This window comes from Aulonocara sp. 'chitande type north' Nkhata Bay, linkage group LG23 (assembly GCF_057382095.1).
Source record: "Aulonocara sp. 'chitande type north' Nkhata Bay isolate Kocher_YH1m ecotype deep benthic linkage group LG23, A_spYH_male_GT1.1, whole genome shotgun sequence".
NCBI lineage: Eukaryota > Metazoa > Chordata > Actinopteri > Cichliformes > Cichlidae > Aulonocara > Aulonocara sp. 'chitande type north' Nkhata Bay.
This window is the reverse complement of record NC_141365.1, coordinates 20,040,260-20,061,697: the sequence shown is the minus strand read 5'-3', so window position 1 is coordinate 20,061,697 and position 21,438 is coordinate 20,040,260. Positions and strand designations below refer to the sequence as shown.

Here is a 21,438-nt window from a genome sequence, read left to right as displayed (position 1 = left end):
GCTTAACTTTTGAGAATATAAGTAAATCTTTCTTTTAAAGAACTCTGTCCTGCTTATCTTAAAATTACATAAATTAATAGAAAGCAATAGAACGAAAAATATTCTTGTAATAGTGCACATATAGTGCATTTAGTACAATTGGCTTCAGTTGAGGTATTATTTCAGCTTTTCTAATGCTAATCAGCTGCTCCTGTTTGTAAACCCACTTGTTCCCATGATTACGCATGTCAGAGGATTTTTGCTTTTAAAGGTTTTATTATTCATATAATAATCAGCTAAGAGTGTTTATATTTCTGTTTGTACTCAACCAGCTGCACAATTAACCATTGGCTCTTTGCTCTATAACGGAAACTGTTTGCCGTCACATTATCTGTCAGCAGCAGGAAACCGCCACCCAAGAATAAGAAACGACCTTGTAGAGAACACAACGTTTTGAGAAGTTACACCTGCCTGCTCGACTAGATAATCATGTTATTTCCTTTTTTGTATGCTTCATGCTGTGTATAAATAAAGGCAGAGAGCTGCTGCAGGGTGTGAGTCTCCATTGAGCTCTCACCCGTGCACGTTAAACTGCTGAAGTGTCTGAGTGTTATTTTATTATATCTGAGTACTTGATAAAAGAATATCTCTCACATATGTAAATATGTAAGTGTAAGGTAATTCTGTTCTCAGTGCTGTTTCATATAGTCTTGGGCATCCTGTCCGAAAAGAAAAAAAACAAGCTCTGAATTCATTTTATATATATATATATATATATATATATATATATATATATATATATATATACACTGTAAAAAGAATAACCCTATTCAAATTTAAAAAAAATGATGTCCAATTGTCACATCCAAAATATTTGGCTTCATAGAATCCAAATTGAGTCACTTGATATGACCTGATACTTTTATGTTGATATAAACAATATTACTAGTCTTGACTGAAACTTTAAATTTTGCATTGATCCAAATTGATTTTTTTACATAGAGCCATATTTTAATTATTGAACCAAGCTAATATATTGAAATTTAACCAACCTAATGTATTCACATCGAACCAAATTAACATGAACTAATATGTTTGTGTTGAAGCCAGGTAATTGATTTACATATATTCAAACTATATTTTTTACATTTCATTTTATTTCAGTTCAAAAATGCTCTGCATTTCCTATAAAAAACAAGACAGTTGGCCAACCAATTATTTCAAAATTATTTATTGTTCCAAACCATTTTAACTATAATCAATAGAGAGGATTAGTAATATACAGATTTAGTGCTACGACAGAAATGATTAGAGAAATGTTTGTTTTATAAAACCTGCAACCTTTTGAAAACCAGTATAAAACCTGCAATCTTTTGAAAACCAGTATAAAACCTGCAACCTGTCTAAAACTGGCATAAAACCATTATAAAAACTCTTTTTAAACCAATTTGCAAGTACTCAAAAATGTTTATATGTGCACTGTGCCTGTACAATGTAAAAAAAAAAATCTACACATGTATCAATGAAATCAACTTAAATCTCCCTTTCAAATAGGTTTTCTTATAATTTTTCAATGTAGAATACCACTGCAGGCCAACCAAGCAAAATAACCAAGCACACATGCACATGCATGTGCACATACACATCCACACATGCATGCAAACACACTACTGTGCAGTGTTAAGTTCACAATTAAGTTTGCGAATCTTAGAGGTCATCTTGTTAATGGAAAATTTTGTACAGATTTGTTTTTTCTGCTACATTGAAGTGAAAAAAGATGCACTGACTATTTATTCATTTATATATTTATATAATTATTTCTTTAAAAAAAGTGCAAAAGGAAAAAAAATAAAAAGAAGAAAGAAAGAAACATACACCAAAAGTTCAGCAAATTCTTCACACTGATTATTACAATCATTGCTGGAAAAGCAGTGAAAAAGATATTGCACTTTACAGAAACATTTGAATCTCTCACTGCACGTATTGTTTTGTTTTAAATACTTGTTTTAAATACATTATATTGACTGTGAAATGTTTGTATTGTCTAGTGTGCTATTTAAGGTGTGAAGGAAGTCAGTTTGTTTGCATTAAAAAATACATTATTGATTCTTCAGTTGGTTTGAGTTTTAGTATGTTGAAAATTCTTGGTTTCTGCTTCGGACAGACTGCATTTTGTTAGTGTTTAAAGTTCGACTGAGCTGTAAAAACACTGAACTCTTTGATAAAAATGTGTTTGGAGAAGTGAAGGTGTGTCTCCACTTGGTGACACATCCAGCTTCTGCATTTCCCTGGAGATAAATTTTCTTTCCTTTTTTTGTTTAAACTGTGTCTACCGATTCTCTCTCTCTCTCTCTGTGTGTGTGTGTGTGTGTGTGTGTGTGTGTGTGTGTGTGTGTGTGTGTGTGCATCTATCTATCTATCTATCTATCTATCTATCTATCTATATCAATAAATATGTCTGTGTGTGTATTAACAGATTAAAACGTTTTTGAAGTTGAAGTATTTTTCCTGTTAATGTGACAGATTATTTGTGTGTGACTGATGAAGAAGAGCTAAAGTTAGAGCTGTTCGGAGGAATCGCTGTTTTAAACAAACAGGAAATCTTCATTTGTTTCTTTGGACTCTTCACATGAAACCTGAAACCTGAGTTTCACTCAAAATAAACTGCTGAGGCCTCGCTTTCAAACAGTTTCCACTGCAGGCAGAAGAATTATTTTTTCTAAATTATTCTATAAGCAAAACATTTTATTAATAAAAAAAACAAGTCAAAGGTTGTATGATTATTTATTTGTAAAAATATGAACAGGGAACCAATTTCACTGTTTTTCTAACTGAAATGCAGCTCTGGTACAGCCAGCTTTATGCTGCAAGGTAAAGTCCCTTCAATAATAAAAAAGGAAACACCAACAATCATGCGCAAACACCTGGTGTCAGAGTTCGAAACATGAAGTTATCTAAAGTTCTACAGAGTCAAAGGTTTCATAAAGGTCCCAAGAAGGAATAAAATCATCAGAACACAAAAATGACCAATCTGCTCTATTGACAATGTGCAGAGAATTATGGGAAATGTTGTTTTCCCATGAATCCAGGCTGGAGCTGATCGAAGACTAGTGAACAAACCACCAGTTATCAATAAGCAGGTGATCCTTTGTTAATGTAATGGGGCGTTGTGTTAGCGAGGGAGGTGAAGTAGCTTCTTCACTGATTTCTAATATTGCTTCAAACAGGAGGTTGGTCTTCGTAGAGTGCAAGGAGGTCTTCACTTCCAAGAGACTTCCTACACTTCTGCTCAATTTAGGGGTCACCACAGCAGATCATCTGCCTCCACCTCACCCTGTTTCCAGGACACTCCACCTGTGAAAAGCTTGCAGACAGTGGATCCAGGAGAGCAACAGTGAATGAACTGCTGTAATCCAGTTGCCTCGTGGGTCCCCAGTTCCTGTGAGGAAAAGGAAATACAAAAGGGGAATAAATAAATAAAATAATGATATGATGGTGGAGCAGAAAGGGACTCAGCTGAAACATGCAGGATGAGGGCTAAATGAAGAGTTACAGAACTGAGCCTTCCACATGTCACAGCTGCACACTCTCACCCCAGATAAATCCCACCACGTAGTCTTAGTAAAGTTGACTGGTATGTGTCTCCAAAAATAACTGTAATAGACACCAGCAGCAGGAAGTATTCATCCTCGTGTCCATGCCGTGGCCTGTTCACCCTCATGGCTTGTATCTCTGGACCTCAGTGGGGTTGCTGTGTCTGCTATGTAGTCTGAGCTCAGGTAAGAGAGGAGTTTAAAGAAGAGCCAGTCTGAAATCTGAAAGTGTCATTTTTAGAGGACAATAAAGAGTTCAGAGTGTCGGTGGGGCGCGTCGTCCTTTTAGCTTGCACCACTGATATCTGAGACTTACAGAGTGCAGTCTGTATCAGTACAGAATGCATGTACAGCAGTATGAAACAGAGACCAGAGAGTGAAAAATAACATTTGAGCCATGAAATCAGAGAAGGGATCTTTGTAGTTTTTCTTCCTTATGTGGGAAGCAAATGATTTAAATCCACAATTTTAAGTATATATTTACATATAAGCGAAGAGCAGAGCTGAGCAGGGAGTCTGATACTGTGGATACCAACTATCTCACACAATAAAATGGGCTGCATGGTCACTGAAAGTCGCCTATGTGCATGTTGTTGTGCCCAAATATTCAACCCTTTTGTCCACTATGCAGAAAACAGACACTCCATGGGGTCTTTATGACTGGATGAAACATAGTTAAAAAAAAAACAAAAACAGGTTAATGGTCTGCGGCACGGCTGCAGCAGAAACGAAAAACTGACAACACAGTCATTGCAAACAAACTCAGTCATTGTGAATAAAATGAAGTATGAGCATTCTGAGCCGTGTCGGGTCCTTCAGGGTTACACACCCCTTTCTTCATCACAGCCTTCTGCAGCTCTGATGGTTCTTCTCTTCGTGGTACCCTCCATGGAGGATAATGTTCCCTGTGGCTATTCATTTTATAGCCAAGCATTTCAAGGATAACTTTTGATACATTAGTTAGTTAGCTGGTTTGTTTTAGTGATGGTCGCAGTAGTAATACTACATTCACATTTTCTACTAGACTTTGCACACAGTGAGCTAAAGCACAGAGCTGTGGTGAAGCTGTGCACAGGTAACCTGTAACTCACCTGTCCTGTCATCTTGCAGGCAGCAGCCAGTCTGTGAGGACCGGCTTCATCGGAGATGAGGTCCTCCTGCCCTGTGTCTACTCTGAACAGCTGTCTGAGCCGGTCACCGCCTTCTGGAGGGACAAGGATGACAAAATTGTGTTGGATATCATCAACGGCAAAGAGGATAAAATGGATCCAAAGTTCAGAGGTCGCGTGTTCAGCTTCCCAAACCATTACAAGACTGGAAACCTCTCCATCCTCATAAAGGGCCTGAGGGCGGACGACGCCGGCCCGTATGACTGCGACATCCCCAAAGTGGACTATCAGGCCAAGATGACTCTGAAAGTCACAGGTCAGTTCAGCAGCATGAGCACCTTATTAGGAACACCTCAGTGTTTGTGCAGCAGCAGCTCAGGGGTCTTTGAAAAGTGCAGAAAAGGACCACGCTGCAGTCATCAGTGAGTTGGAGTGAGTGTTCAAATCAGGTGTTCTTGGTTCACATTAATTTTTATTTGCAGCACATTTAAGCAATAAAAGTCAGATGTTACAGTCCACACTCAGCCCTTCAAGTCATGCAGGATCAGTAAACACCAAATCCTACTGAAGCTAGCTGGGTTGATCACACTAACAAAGATGAAAACTGCACTGAAACCTGTGAACTTCGACCATCTTTCTTACCATTTTAACTCCTTTTATTTAACATGACTTTTTAATTCAGTGGAAATTTGCATCTGAAAGCAAGAGCAGCACCACAAGAAAAAGAACAATATTCTGTGAGCTGTGCTTTTTTCCTTAAATGAATTTTAAGCCTTAATCCAGCTCATATCTTTATTTGGATTCATAACAAATTGTTCCAAACTGTCTCATAAAATTATTCTGAGTCTTCTTTTTAGCCATATGTGGACAAGCAAACACTGGGTCCTTTTTGATAGGTGTCTTGATGCAAAGATGGAATACTGACAAAATCAGTGGCTTGAATATTCCTTAGTGGAATAATTAGCTACACTCGTGGCATCAGAAGCAGACAGAACTTCGTGTGGGTGTTTTGTATGATTTTTCTCCAGTTTGATTCAATTCCTTCAGTTTAAAGATGTTTTCTTCCTTGTTTTTTCCTGTTTCCTGTCTGCCCACATTTTTTATTTCAGTATTTCAGTGCCAGGTATATTTCAAGAAGCAGCAGTAGTGTTAAAAACAGAGTGGATTAAACAGGAAACAGCCCATCTACAGCTCAAACACTGACTATAATGAACAGTTATTCTACTGTGGAGATAAGAGAATACGCTCCTTCTGGCAGGTTTCAGTCCAAATGATCTTCACCAGTTCGGTGTTTCAGTGTTTCTTTACATGTTCAGCTCTGATTAAACTGGAACTTTTTTGTGTTGCAGAAAAACCTGGTGTTATTAAAATAACAACTCCACATCCTGACCTTGCTACGATTAGTGGTGCAGCTGTAACATGCTCCAACCACCACCTCCTGGTTCTCCTCTCTGCTCTGTTTGTGCTCTTCTGTTCTTTACAGTAAACACAGGTTCAAACTTAAGTCGGGTTTAGCTCAATTACACCTTAAAGTATTGTCTTGTTTAAATTGCCTTTATTAATAAATAATTGATATCTCTGATCTGCTGTGTTTTATATTTCCTGCAACTGTTGTTTCTGATTCAAATAAGTACAAAATATCCTGAACACTCACAGTTTGAGCACTTTATAAACAACCATTAAGCGGCACTTTAGTAGCTATGTTAATATATTAATAGAGTGACCTTCGTACAACAGTGAAGTAGAATTTAGTAGAATTGTTCTTCAATTCAATTCTTTATACTTTCTTACTTTGAGTACATTTCAGAGTTACTTGTCTACTTGTGTAAAAAAAAGTTTCTTCAGTATTTTAACTTTTACTGGAGTATTTTATATCACAGGCATTTGCACTTCTACTTAAGTAAAGAAAGTTTGTAATTTTGCCATCTCCTGTTTTTAGTTTTAGTTCACTAGAATAATTCTGCTCGTCATTTGTCTGATGCTGAGCAACGGATTGTTTGCAAAATGTTTCATTTCCATAAGTTTTCTTTGTTACTTTGTTTAGTTGATATATGATTGAGGTAAACACAAAACCAACAGCACAAAGCAAAGATGAAAAACAACACAAAGAGACTTTAATGCGATTGCCACGATGATTTTACTGTATCAACACAAACGGGTTGAAATGGACGCTGCAGCCAGACCGCTCATAGGTTTGTTACCTGTTGAAGTTCGGGGTCTGGCTGCTGGACTGGGGTCAGCGTTCATTAAGCTTTATCAACACTCTGGGTTCTTAGCTAGCTTAGCGTTAGCATGTGTTAGCATGGCTGCAAAGCTCCAAAGCTGTGTTAGCATCAGAAAGCAGTCGTTTCTGTTCTGAACAGAGTTTGCACTTTACCATCGTGTTCTCGTCCTTTTATAAAAAATAAAATTTATGTCCATCTCTACGCTGCAGACTGTTACACTATTTTCCTCCTCCAGCACACAAACTGAAATCAGTAAAAGTAAAAGAGAAACCAAGAAACAGGATCTATTGACAGGCAGACTAACAAATCCAAGGAATTGAACTGATACCTGATACATACATCTGGATGCATTGTGGGAAATGTAGGAAAAAGTAGCCTGTGTAGGTTTTTTTTTTCTTTTCCTCCGTCTGTGGTTGTTTTTTAGAATTTACCTTTGTTGTGTCGCTAAGTGTGATATTGCAGGTTCATCTATCATTCTTAATAAAAACCCGACTAAAACTAAATAAGACTAAACATTTCTGTGCAGTTTTCTTTTGTTCTGCCACAAGGAGGACCCACTGCATACATGCTAATGATGGAGATGTTTAATTATTACATAAAAATGTAGTATAGCGGTAATTTTATGTATTTATACATCTTTTTTATTCAATAAAAAAGATCACCTGATCATTGTACCCTTAGTTCTGGTCCCAGTAAATCAGGACGGGTGGCCAGCGCGGAGTAACTTTCAAAATGTCCACAGGAGATTGCTGTAGACCACAGGCACTCATAGGCATTGGTTGCTGCTGACAACAGGAAATAAAGCCGGTCTGCGCTATGGGCTGAATCATTTTTAACTGTGGATTTTAACACAATGCAATATATTCAGTTTTAGAGTTTATATTCAATATAAATTGTAGCTAGGGTGACATTGTTAATGCTGGCTTATTTTAATAAATAAATTGTCATATACAAAACTAGGGTGGCAAGAGATTATTTTAGGTTGGCACATGCCACCCCAAGCCACCCATGTAGATCCAGCCCTGAGTGTTAACGGGTTACGGGGTGAAAAAGTTAGCACTTCTTCAGATTGAATAAGAATCCAGAAGCTGCTCAGAAAGATTGCATTTTTTAAATAGCAATGGGCACTTGGCTAGCATTTTTTACAACTGAAGTTCTGTCATCTCCAAGCATTGGTTTTAAGACGCAGCCGTGGTTATGGGCGGAGACCAGACAGATAAACAAAATAAATAAGTAAAGTAAGGCAGGACAGCCCTGCTGGGTATCACAGCTCATCTCGGGGAGGATCCATTTTTCTCTCAGTTGTGACACCAGCAGCAAGAAGTATGGTCATCCTCAGAAGTGTCTGTCGGTGCTCGCCTCTCTGCAGCTCGGTGATGCTGCTGTGTCTGCTGTGCAGTCTGAGCTCAGGTGAGACTATATTTTAAAACCTGTTTACTGTGATTCATCGGGAGAAACAACGACCTCAGAGTCCTTCCAGCTCACAGACTCTGACAGCTGTGAGGTGAGATTAGTACACACTCTCTGATATAAGTGCTGTGATTCATGGGGGGAGAATGTTGAGCAAAGATCACCAGGTGTGAGGGTGGTGGGCTTTATTCTATTCTATTTGTTGTACCTAATTTAGAGGACAGAATACTTCAATTTGTCTGCAGGTTTTTTTGTTTTTTTTTTATCTCAGTTTTAGTTCCTACCACTGGTATCTGAGGCATGCCTGTTGAAACCAGCCGAGTAAACCTCCACATGCTACTGTAGCGCTCTCAGCTGTAATTAGAGGTCTGGATCTGTGGGTGAAGATCAGCCCTGTAATCTCTGCTGTAATTATGGTTTTCAACTTGTTTTTCTTTGGGTTTAGATGGGGATTTTTTTCTCTTCAGTTGCCACACAGGGTTTTCTAATTTTAGTTTACTGTTTTCTTTACTTCAGTGATGATAATGTTGTTGATGCTTTGACTCATGTCATTGCATCAGGCCAGGTTCTTCCGAGCAAACAGGGGAAACATGCACAAACAACATCTGTGTGGAACTATAGGTCCATTACTGTGCATTAGAAAGCAGCCTTAATGATTCAGTAGTTTCCACTGATCACATTATAGTTATTTTCTGAATGTAAACACCTTGTCTGATTGTGATTTCTCTTTAATATATACATAAAAAACAAAAACATGTACAGCACCAGGACTTCAACTCAGGGTATTGTCGGGAGCGATTTGCAGTGTGACACAGCAGGAATGAGAATCAGAACCTCCACATGGAGGAGTTTAAGTATTTCTGGGTTTTGTAAATGAGAGAGGGGGAGCTGGAGATCAACAGACGGATTGGCGCAGGTTCAGTGATGCGGACACTGTACCGGTCCATCGTGGTGAAGAGCTTAGCATAAAAGCGAAGCACTCAATTTACTCAATTCAACCTATGTCCTTACCCTGAACTATTTTAATGAGCTTTGGTTATTGGCTGAAAGAACGAAATTCTGGACACAAGCGGCAAAAATCAGCTTACTCTTTGAAGGGTAGCTGGCCTTTCTTTTAAACATGGAGTGGATGAACTATCTCCACACTGAATGGAGCAAGTTGAGGTGGTTTGGGCATCTGATAGGAGGCCCCGGGGCAGACCCAAGACACACTGGAGAAATTATCTCTCCAGCATGTCCTGGGAACACCTTGGTGTTCCCCCTGACAAGCTGCAAGAGGTGGCTGGGGAGAGGGAGGTCTGGGGTTCTCTGCTTAGGGTTTTGTGCCCACGGTCCAGCCCAGGATAAGCAGAAAAAGATATATGGATGAACGCACATCTACAGCAGTAAGAAACAGAGATCGGAGAGTGAAAAATTTTATTTCTCTAAATTCAGAAAAAGGAACTAGTTTTTGTTTCCTTTGTGAGCAGCAGAGCATTTAGATCCAGTTTTGTGAGTATGTACTTGCATGTAAGTGAAAAGCAGAGCTGATCAAGGCATCTGTTGATACTGTGATGCACAGAATAAAGAGGCTGCAAGGTGGCCAAGAATCGCTGATGTATATGTTTGTGTGCCTGAGTGCATTATATCTGTTTTGTCCAGCAGAAAAGGACATTACATTTGATTTCATCCATTGGTCCGTGGGGTCCTTACGGCTCTATGAAATGTTCATCTTTGTCTTTCTTCCACAGCAGGTCTTTTTGTCCTGTCTCCTTCCTCTCATCCCCAACCAGTCACAGCTGACGGCTGTCTCTCCCTGTGCCTGGTTCTGTTGAAAGTTTCTTCCTGTTAAAAGGGAGTTTTTCCTTCCCACTGTTGCCAAAGTAGTTGCTCATAGGGAGTTGTCTGATTGTTGGGCTTTTCTCTGTATCATTCAAGTGTCTTAGCTTTACAATATTAAGCACCTTAAGGTAACTGTTGTATTGATTTAGTGCAATATTAAAAAAAACATTGAATTGAATGTGTCACAATTAGCACTGGCCAACTGTGGGTGTGTGGGGAAGTAGGACCCAAAATGCAGAACTCTTCAATGCAAGCAGTGCGTTTATTTACAGTGTCGTAACTAATACACAATGATAAATCCCCAGTGTGTTCCCGACTCCCGCTCCCTGTCTTCTCCTCTGTCAGTGCGCCCCAGGGTGGCTGTGGCTACAATGTAGCTTGCCATCACCAGTGTGTGAATGTGTGCGTGAATGGGTGTGTAAAGCACTTTGGGGTCCTTAGGGACTAGTAAAGCGCTATATAAATACAGGCCATTTACCATTCTCCCTACACCCATGCTCCGTGTCCCCATTCCCTATGTACACTGCGTCAGCTGCTTCCTCGTTTCCACAAATCATCCTGGGAAACACACACACAAAGGCGGCTATGAGTACCTTCACACAACAGCAGACTGGCACTTACTTCGCACATTTGCTGAGAAACTGACAGGAAGTCACTCGACGATCCAGCGTCGAGGAGCTCTCAGCCACACTGCCTTGTAGCTCCCTCGATGATGGTTGATCAGCTGCAGGTGTGTGTGATCATTTCCTCAGGTGTGGCCAGCCACCTGGTAGGGCACACCCACCAGGCCTGAAGACTCCTGTAGACCAGTGCTCAGTACACACAGACACGCACACACAGACACAAACCAGGAAGACGAGGGACAGCAGCACCAAAAATACACATGTCCATAACTGCTCAGGGACCCTGGGTCGCTCAGATCCAGGACAATGACAGAATGTTAAATGGATTAGGAATGGGCTGTCACTCAACTTCATATGTCAAGGCAGACAATTGAATACTTTGGGGAATGTAGTGTACCTCATCTATACTGTTTACAAATAATTCAGTTTATAATAAAAATATAATGAAAGAATCTGTATAGATTTCAGTTACAATGAAGTCAAGTCTGAAAATCAAGGCGTAGGAGGAACTTTGAAGGACTTCGATTCAAGTTTGAAAAATGTGTTCGTAGTCTGCAGTCTTTGAGGCCGTTTAAAGTCCAACAACAAAGATTTAGAGCTGAGCAGGGATAGCAGTAAAGAACTGCTTCTGTTTGAGTGAATGACTTTTGCAATGAGGTGTTGATGTTTTTAGGTCACTCACTCACAGCCATTCAGATTCATCACAGCACTGAGTATTCATTAGGCAGTGCAGCAGCAATGGAAAAGCCAGCATCCAGGATTGGAGCTCAAGTCTTTTCATCATTATGTGGAGGATTTTAATGATAGTAAAAAGTGACAGGCCTCTCTATGTTTGGAGAAATTCACGAGTTTTTGCTGAGTTTTTTACTTTGTCCTCCAGCAGAAGAGCATCCAGTAAGTGTTGATTCTGCTGTGTTACTGAGGTCACCAAATGTGCTAAACCAAAGAGCTGTGGTGGAGCTGTGCACAGGTAACCTGTTACTCACCTGTCCTGTTGTCCTGCAGGCAGCAGCCAGTCTGTGAGGACTGGCTTCATCGGGGATGAGGTCCTCCTGCCTTGCATCTGCTCTAACCAGCTGTCCGAGCCGGTCACTGCCTTCTGGAGGGACAAGGATGACAAAGTTGTATTGGACATCATCAACAGCAGACAGGATAAAATAGATGCAAAGTTCACAGGTCGAGTGTTCAGCTTCCCAGACTATTACAAGAACGGAAACCTTTCCATCCTCATAAAGGATCTGAGGATGGACGATGCCGGCCCATACGAGTGCGACATCCCCAAAGTGGACTATCAGGCCAAGATGACTCTGAATGTCACAGGTCAGTTCAGCAGCACGAGCACCTTATTAGGAAGGTGGAATACAGACAAACATCAATAGATTAAATGTGCTACACCGGAACGACTGCTTACACCTGTGGCATCAGATGACAGAACAGCAGACAGCAGACAGAACTTCTTGTGGGTGTTTTGTATAATTGGTCCTTGTGTTTAAAGATGATCTATTGCTTGTTTCTGATCAACTCACAAATTATATTCCTGTATTTCAGTGTCAGGTTTATTTCTAGAAGCAGCAGTAATGTTAAAAACCAATTGGATCAAACAGGAAACAGATCATCGAGAGCTTACTGACTCACTAGAATGCATGGTTAATTTACTGTACCACTAAGAGGATGTGCTTCTTGTAGCTGGTTTCAGTCTAAATGAGGATCACAAGTTCAGGTTTTCTTCCTTGAAAGAAAAAATAATAATTTATGTTTTTTTGGTTTGTTTTTTTCATACTGTCAACTCTTATTAAAATTATGTTTTGTATTTTGTGTTGCAGAGAAACCCACATCACATGGTGCAACAGTAACCTCCTTCAGCCACCACCTGGTTCTCCTCTCTGCTCCTCTGTTTGTGCTTTTCTGCTCTTTAAAGTTAATGCCAGGGCTGGACTGGTAATCTGGCATTTCCCAGTGGGCCAACGGGCCGGCTTGAAGTGCTGCTATGCACCCACAATACAAGGATGGACAACAGCCCATTTGTTCATTTTCAGTCACATCTTTTAATGTAATGTCCCTTCCCTAACTTTGCTGTGCGCTCACTCAGCTAGAAAAATGTAGTGTGGAAGAAGTGACTAAAAGTGGAGATGAGAAGCTGAGAGAAAACAATAAAAAAAAAAAACTAAAAATAGATGCAGCAAATGTGTCAAAGTAACAAACACGTTAGCTGTCGGTGCGTGAACAGCAGTACCAGCAACCAGAGGTGGGACGTAATTACTTTGTTACTGTACTTAGGTAGAGTTTTTAGGTATCTGTACTTTACAGGAATATTTATTTTTCTAACTTCTGACTTTTACTTCCTACATTTTTAAACAAATATTTGTATTTTCTACTCCTCACATTTTTAAAACAGACTCCTTACTTTTCTTTCAACAGTATCATCAATAGCTGTATACTCGGGGGTTAAAGTGGGCCGGAAACAGTGCAGGTGTCCCAAAGTTGTACTCAGCATCTAGCTAATGCTACAGAATAGGAATAATCATAAAGGGAGTAACGTTTCTCCACGATTCAAAATTTCTACAGTGTTTCTATCAGATTAACAAACATCAGCAAACACACAAATTGTTTGATTTCAATTTGTCTCACAGTGTGTCGTTAGCTAAAGGTCCAGCTGCTGTATTTCACAGGGCGAAAAAAGAATGCGCTAACTTCACTCAGAGATGGAAAAAGATAAGATAAGATAAGATAAGATAAGAAAGAGGACAGGAGAGAAAGAAGAGAGGTTAGATTTAAAGGTAAAGACTGTACATTTAAATGTCTGATGTAATAATTTGTAATCACATATTGGATTTGGTGTGTTTTAATAAATTATGTTTTTTTTTTTATTGTGAAACATCCTGAAAACCAAACTAAATAGACTAACTTTGTGTTATTCAAATGTTGCACAAAAATACTGGGCAGTTTAGTGCAGTATAAACGATTGAGCATGCATCAAGACACTAAGGAGCACTGTTTGGTAGTTAGAACAAATAATATTTGGCTTTTCTGTACTGTTAAAGTGGAACATGTAGTAAGAAACTTTTCTCAAGGTGTCCCTCAGAGAACATAACTGGATCCTCTTTTGTTTGAATTTATCTTTTGTGACCAGGATGATTTTAACTATTAGAAATTACATTGTGAAGGTGGAGATGGAGTTATCTTTCTTTGAAAAACAACAAAAAAAGATGCTTGTCAACCAATCAGTTAATCTGTTAATCTGGGCTGGAAGCAGGTGTAGTTAACAACTTTGTTAATCCTGAGATCAGGGACACTGAGGTTTTCTGTTCCAGAATGAGAATTTACTTAACTCTGAGTCAGTTACCATGGCAATAGACTCTGTGAACCTCACCTGCTCACTGCCAGGTCTTCTGCAACAAACTCTGAGTTTTTCTCTGATTCCTCGCCTCCTGCTGGACCTGAAGCAGCTGACTGATGCTCTGATACACTTCCTCTTACACTCGTCTCTCCTTAACAATGTGATGCGGATGTCTTCCATGTTGACGCTACAATATGCAGAAGTCGGACTGCAAAAATTATGTCTGCACAATGCATTCCAGCCCTGCTGTTTTATAGTGTTGTGGAAGTTTTCGTTTAATAAAGTTTGCAGACAAACGGTGAGTAGTAGCTATTATCCTTTAATAAAAAATTTAAAAAAACATAACCAAGCTTGGCGAGAGCAGCCATCGCAGAACAAACGACCAGCAGTCTCTCCTGAACCGGAAAAGCCCTGGGTTTAAATACTTTCTACAGATATAAAAGACAATACACAGCTGTTATTACACCTTTGGTCTCTTGGTTTTTTTATAATTAGGTAAACATTTGTTATCACAAGCTTGATGCTGCTTCTTAAGTCTGGGTTCTGGCATTTGCTATAAATGCACTAATAATGAAAAAGACTAAAACCAAACATCAAAAGATTCGATTTGACTGAAATCACAGCAGCAGCTCTGAAATAGTTGAAGCCCGCTTGCGTTAATGTTTACACATTTTAAGTGGAACACAACAACAAGGAGATTGTACAGAGGGGAGGGACTGAGGTCACTGTGTCTATGACTGTAGACAGTCAGCCAGCAGCAAATGATGCTTTTGTCACTGTGAAGAGACTGGATGCACACAGCGTACACTTGGCGTGCTAAAAGGCTTTATTTTGATCACAAGCACTCTTTTAGTTTCAGCACAGTCTTCCAGCCTGGAGCCAGCTCTCTGCGTGGTTTCCTCCACCACATTCGAAGCTCAGGGCTGTGGCTCTGTGTGGATGGACTGATGTGCTGGAGACTATAGTGCAAGTAGCAGAGCACAGGGCAGAAGCAGAGCTTGTTCAAGACTGATGGACACTCTTTGGATAAGTTAGTGGTGCAGCAGTGACATATTGTTGGGGATACGTGTTCCTTAAACTTGGAGTTCAACAGCAGCTTGATGGCTTTGGGTGTAACTTGTGATGCCCAAATGAAGAAATGCACCAGTATTGAACCACTTCATTCATTCAAAGCTCAGTTTCAGCGACATCTAGTGGTGAAATAGGAGACAGCAGAAGAATGTGTCTGTAACAAAGTGCTGGCTGTAACTTGGGCTTATGCAAATGATATAAATACAGTTTTGCAAAGATGGATCTATAAACTTGTGTAAAGCAGTGGTTGGAAGAAGGCGTGCCTGTGGAAACAGTTTTTAGTTTCTTTTCTCCTGCTTTCAAAAACACGTTCACACGCATCTCACACGTTACGTAACACTATCAAATGGTTTGGACCATTTGATAGTGTTGATCCAATCATGTGACGCCCTTGGTCACATGCATTTTTCTGCACTGAAGACGATTTAAAAAAGTGGTTCATGGACGATGGACCTTTAATTACGAAGCTTGTATTGGAGCGGCGGTGTCATACGGCCACTAGGTGTTGCTCAAAGCTTCAGTCTCTGATCAAATATGATTTAACCGTCTATGATGGCCATTTCTGTCTAGTTCACATGCTTTTATTTTTTTTTACTTTTTGCTCCAACTTCAGCTGCTTAAATATATCAATACTATAATTGTATATGTAGAAATATAATAATTATATGCATCCAGTTGTACCACTTGGCTCCATCACAGCCACTTCTGGTTGAAACTTATTAAAATGCCTTTTTTAAAATGCTCTTTCGTTGTGATTTACTGTAATAAATGACACAATTGAGGCTTTTGTTGTAAACTCAACACTTGAAATTTATTATTCTTTGTGTTTCCTACCAGGTTATAAGAGTTGCCCATTTTTGCCCAGTCAAGCAACTTTGTGTGATATTAGTATCCGACGGGGCATATGATGCCTTACTAAGCTCCAATGGGACAAATGAATGGCAGAGTTTTGAATTAGTTGTAATCTCAAGATGTCAGAATATAATTTGTGTTCGTTCATGGCAAAAAAAGTGAAACTGCCACACAAATCCTTGGGTGTGCTGCAGGGTGTGGTCTGCGGCTCTGCTGCACAGGAAATGCAGTGAGTTCAGTGGGCAGCACCAGGAAGGCTGACAAAATAGCTAGGATTGATCACTTTGTAGCTAGCTGCAGTCGGAGGGGAGCATGGAAAACACAGTGACTGCAAAGTTGCAGAATCACCAGAGCCTGTTCTCTATTTGTATGCGCTGTCTGTGAGTTCCTCGGGTCTTTTCAAACATATCCAATTTAATGTCTGCAGCTAAAACGCTGCCTCACCTGTGGTCTGCTGAGAGTTTAAAGTGGCCTGTATCTGTGCCCTGTTCAGCCAAACTGCAGTATTCAGAGACTGGGGAGAGGCCTGTAGTTCACCTGCTCTCACTGAGATATATTTGCAGTCGTGTGTTGACACATTATATCTTTGCTTTACAGCCCCGCTGTCCTCTTCACCATCTTCATCATCAGCTTTGACAAAGGTGAGTCTTCCTCTGTGTTCCTTTTCGTTCTCAATCACTGGAAGGGTTTAAATCCCCCGCAGACGTCTGCAGTGATCAGTGTGTTTGATGTTTTCAGAACAGAGAGATCAGACTGGGATCTGTGAGGGGCTTTGCTAAACATTATCTCATGTGTAGCTCACACTGAGCCATGCTTTTATATATCGTCCTATTCCTGTTACACACATTGTGTATCTGTCAGTGAGCATTCTGGATGTCTGCACTCCGGCTGGACATGACGTCCTGCTGCCCTGCATCTGCTCCGAGCTGCAGCGTTTATCTCAGAGGTTTGAGGTTCTTTGGGAGGACAGAGAAGGCAGAATCCTGTTGGACATCACTGATGGCAACACAGATGTTTGCTTTCAACATCAGACTTTTAGAGGGCAGGTTCAGAGCTTTCCTCATCTGTACATAGAGGGAAACGTCTCTGTCCTCCTGAAGAGCATCCAGATATCAGACAGCAATTTCTATAAGTGCATCATCCCACAGATGGACTTCAAGGTCATCGAGGTCACTGTGTCAGGTTGGTCGCACTCAGACTCCTCCCACAGCTCAGTGTGCTCGTATCACTGTGGTCAAACAAAACATCCAGGCAGGCATAATAAATGATGTCAAACAACCGTCAGAGATCTTATAGTTGGAGAATATCCAATTTCAGTGAAGCGATGTAAGCAACATTTTCCCATCTATGGCATGTGGTTTAGTTAATGTGCTCAAACAATACAGTTAAATTAGAACTCCTACCGATCACACTCCCCACAAACAGCATATAATCTTATAGCACTCAAAACTCTTCTGGTTCTTACAGTCAATAAAGAAGCATCTTCCCAGTGTGAAAAACTGCTTGGATTAATAATTCAGAAGTTTCTTTTCATTCTGAATCCTATGCCACATTATATCATTAGAAGATGTATAGGATGCAAGAAAAAGAAGTGATATCAAAGCTACTGCCTCATGTGGTTTATCTTATTGCAGATAAATGTGTCTCCAAACCTGAGACGAATTTTTCTGGACCTTCATCTGGAGACATCAAGTCAATGCCGGGCCACCTGCATCTCACTACAAACCTCACATTTCTGATCTTTCTCATTAACTCTTAATGAAGCACGGTTTCCAACACAGACTGGTCGGTACTGTCATTCACTACTGCTGCTAGTGCAAAAAAAATCGTTAATCATTTTTTTGAGACTGCCAGTGTGTACGTAGGAGGGCAGGGTTTCATTTCACCTCTGAAATTTGCATATGAAGTAGGAGTTAAACACACCTGGAGTTCTGTGGTAGAGCCCAGCATTGGCATCTGGCATCCTACAGGACCCAACCCAAATCTTGTGGGAGCTAGTGGCCAGAAATAAACAGTGGGTTACAAGGGCCATGGTATTACAATGTGATGTTCAAGAAGTTTAAATGTATTTCTTTGAAATGTCTTTCGGGGTTTTCTGGGGGTTCTTTAAGCTGCTCTTGTTCATAATAATGTGATATTTGCACATCTGATTCATTTTTGATACATTCTGGTGTATTTTCATTTCAAAGCTGAGAGGTTTTTGTTGAGTTTGTTTTCATTTATTCTGCTCTTGTTTACTGTAACAACACATTCAAGCAATATGAACTTATCTCATCATACAGTATACAGTCACGTGACCGACTTGCTACCCTGGTGAGCAAAACATCAGACTCCCAGTAGTGGACAGTCAGTCGTACTGCTGGACAAAAGTTTTGTTTTTGTTCACCTGCCTCAGGCCAAGACAAATTGGATCATCTATCCATGGAGCAAAAATGAAGATATGAAGAGAAACTATCAATTCTGGGGTAACATCTCTACAAGAGCCCCAGTTTGATGATGTCTGCGTGTATCTTTTAGAGAATCGCTCACCTTACACAGCTGCCAGGTTGAAAGTTTTCATGTTATTTATTCTGCCTTCAATCAGTGCAGTGACTGTGAACAGAAACCCAATATCTCTGAAAGCATGCACACACACAAAATATTTATCACACAAAATGAACATATTCAATTATTAAAACACAAAAAGATAAAGGGAAATTGGAGAAAAAAGAAGGTATAAGCAGGGGTGTTTCCAGGATTTCATAAATCGGGAAACATACAGCCGTGGGGTGGAGCACAAACCCACAGTCACCCCAAAAGTCATCGACATTGCATTTGTAATCTGGATACTTTAATGTCATATGATCATGGCTGACAAATTCTGCTTTTGAGTGAGCATCTATTTTTGTGCAAAGCTAACTGAACCTTGTGCTATGTTAACATAATGATACAATAATATCAGTAGATGGGAAGACAAACTTTAGTATATTTTTTTTAATACTTCTAATTCTGATTATAATCAGCTTGAATGTGAAGAAAAAGAAGGAAAATAAAATATATATCTATTTTCTGTTGTCTTTATTGTAGAGGCTGATTTTGCAGCAAACTAACTAACAAACTAACCTGTTTATCCTGCACTAACTTGCAGAGGATTTCCATGCAAGCTTTAAATAACATAGTTAGTTCACCTCAGTTTGTTTAGCTGCATGTGTAACAATATGAAAAAACATGATGTCACATGCACACACCCAATATCTGACATATGACAAACTGCACACACACAGTTTGTGTGTTCACTGATGTTTTGTTTTTTTTAACTGATAGAAACGTTGCTTTTACAAATTATCTGCTACTTGAAAAAAGTTACTTCCTTTATGTTTGCTTAGCTTTAGCTAGGTAGATGCTTAGGTAGGGCAACCAAAACTTCCAGACACCTGCAGTATGTACGAAACTAAAATTACAAAAAACAACAACAATGGTGTTCTTTATTTCATTTCACCAGTTCACTCAGTTCGGCTGTAACACCAGGTGATGGCTATAGCATGAATAGTAGGCTGTCCCTCTTCATTTCATTTACATTTTATGGTTCATTTTATTTCCCCATGATCCTATTGGTCTCTTCCTTGTTAGAGATAACAGCACTGAGTCCATTCCATCTTTCTTTTTATGCGAGGCATTACTGAGAGTGCTGGAAGACAGTGAACTTGGTAAGATGTCTATGCTTTCTAAGTGTATTTTAGATTAACTGTATTCAAGTTTTACTTGGATAGTCACAGTCACCAGCAAAGCAGAGAAAAAAAGAGAAAAAAGCATGACAGGCACTAACAAGTTTGGAGTTTGTGAATGGATGAATGAGAATGATTGTGAGAGTTAGGTGAGAAAACAATGAAAAGATTCATCAAAAATAAAAAATAAAAAGCCCTTAGCTGACAGAAGCATTAGCTATTGTACTCAACATTGACCGCCACTTACTCGCTGTTTCTTAGTTTTTACCTATTTGAGCTCTTTTAACCCATTAACCCGAACCCTTGAGGAGCATTTTTAAAAATTCTGAATCAACTTATAGATAAAGCTGCTTTGAATAAAATGCAGAATTGGCAAAAGTACAGACATTGTATACCTAGTTAATCTATAGAAGTGCAGATAGTACTGTTAAAAAATACTCCAGTAAAAGCTGATGGACTGATTTTACTCAAGTAAAAGTAAAAAAATTGCAGGCTCTGAAATGTACTCAAAGTAAGAAAGTAAAAAGTATCTCTTTGGAGGACGTTTCTATTTTGTACAAAGCTTGTGCTGTATTAACATAATAATAAAATAACATTTGAAGATGGGAATACAAACTTAAGTCTAATTTGTTTATTTTAATTGAATTCAGCTTGAATATAAAGAAAAAGAAGGAAATTAAAAATAGATTTCTATTTCCTGTTGCTACATTGTAGAGGGTGAGTTTGCCTCTAAACAGGAAAATGTGTACAGTCAGGGGTTAAAGTTGATTCAGCAAGTGGGTGAACCCTGAAACTGGCTGTAATGGCTCAGTGTGGGGAAAAGAATCATAACTCACAAGAATTTCTATTGAGAGCTTTTGGTAACAAAAAGCTTTTCTTTTGTGAGACAAGATGAGCAAACTCAAAGTATACGTTTTCAAAAATTATTAAAAGATTGAAGTTTCAAGTTTTGCACGGGACCATGGACTTCTCTGTCCAGTGGTCCAGACAGAGAAAGGGTACAACACCGAAGCAGTAAAAACACATCACGAATATTAATATTATTAGTTAAAATGTTGCGGAGGAGCCGTGATATACTTGTCTTTCCCTTATTTGGCACTGGGTCTGGTTTCCAGTCCTGTAATTTTCCACTAGCCTGGTATTGGATGGGTGTGGCATTTTCTTGCAACGCTCTATTGTATATTATCCTTGAAAACATAAATGTGACAAAAGATTATGATGTTATTGTGCCATCTTTTGGGACTGCTCTGCATTGTGTCTGTTTTATGGTGAAAGTCAGTTTCCATGAAATTAAATTCAATGATGTGCCAATTACTATCAATAACAATTCATTCCAGAGTGAATTTGCTTTATTACTGTCATGGTCCTGGGTCGTTGACCCAGCGTTTTGCGTTTTTTCTGATCTGTATTAGTTAGGGTTAACCTGAAGTTTGGTGTATTGTCAGCCCTACCTGTGTCTGTCCTTGGTGCTCTGTTCATGTCCCCGTGTTGTGTTGTACATCAGTCTGTTTCCTGTTTTATTTTGAAGGCTCGTGTTCTGGATTTCCTGTTCTGTTCTGAAGGTCTGTGTCTGTTATTGTGTTCAGCTTGTCTCCTCCGGTCCCCAGGTGTATTAGGTTCAGCTGTTCTTCCCTCCTGTGTGTGATTACCTGATTACCTTGTGTGTGTATATTTAGTGGGTGTCGGTCTGTGTTCGTTGTCGGCTCGTCTGCAC

At 39.5% G+C, this 21,438-nt stretch overlaps 2 protein-coding genes across 4 annotated transcripts; both read left to right on the top strand.

The window, feature by feature from the left end:
• Positions 1 to 3,643: 3,643 nt before the first annotated feature.
• Positions 3,644 to 6,230, top strand: LOC147301567 (uncharacterized). 3 transcript variants are annotated; one of them, XM_086283026.1, is made up of 3 exons: positions 3,644 to 3,758; positions 4,683 to 4,997; positions 6,031 to 6,230. In XM_086283026.1, the coding sequence occupies exons 1-3, from the start codon at positions 3,677 to 3,679 to the stop codon at positions 6,165 to 6,167; spliced, it is 534 nt and encodes a 177-aa protein (XP_086139152.1). In that variant the 5' UTR covers positions 3,644 to 3,676; the 3' UTR covers positions 6,168 to 6,230. The 3 variants fall into 3 exon arrangements, with proteins under 3 accessions (XP_086139152.1, XP_086139153.1, XP_086139154.1); XM_086283027.1 differs by having other exon boundaries at positions 4,683 to 5,103; positions 6,031 to 6,180; XM_086283028.1 differs by having other exon boundaries at positions 4,683 to 5,113; positions 6,031 to 6,168.
• Positions 6,231 to 8,177: 1,947 nt separating this feature from the next.
• Positions 8,178 to 15,299, top strand: LOC147301566 (T-cell surface glycoprotein CD4-like). The gene is made up of 3 exons (XM_086284074.1): positions 8,178 to 8,316; positions 11,766 to 12,080; positions 12,584 to 15,299. Exons 1-3 carry the CDS (start codon positions 8,232 to 8,234, stop codon positions 12,700 to 12,702), a joined length of 519 nt encoding a protein of 172 aa, XP_086140200.1. The 5' UTR covers positions 8,178 to 8,231; the 3' UTR covers positions 12,703 to 15,299.
• The last annotated feature ends 6,139 nt before the right edge of the window (positions 15,300 to 21,438 follow it).

Coding starts and splice junctions, on each gene's coding strand:
- LOC147301567 (XM_086283026.1), top strand. CDS start 3,677: ATGCCGTGGCCTGTTCACCCTCATGGCTTGTATCTCTGGACCTCAGTG. Junction 3,759..4,682: donor GCTATGTAGTCTGAGCTCAG/GTAAGAGAGGAG, acceptor GTCATCTTGCAG/GCAGCAGCCAGTCTGTGAGG. Junction 4,998..6,030: donor GATGACTCTGAAAGTCACAG/GTCAGTTCAGCA, acceptor TTTGTGTTGCAG/AAAAACCTGGTGTTATTAAA.
- LOC147301566 (XM_086284074.1), top strand. CDS start 8,232: ATGGTCATCCTCAGAAGTGTCTGTCGGTGCTCGCCTCTCTGCAGCTCG. Junction 8,317..11,765: donor GCTGTGCAGTCTGAGCTCAG/GTGAGACTATAT, acceptor GTTGTCCTGCAG/GCAGCAGCCAGTCTGTGAGG. Junction 12,081..12,583: donor GATGACTCTGAATGTCACAG/GTCAGTTCAGCA, acceptor TTTGTGTTGCAG/AGAAACCCACATCACATGGT.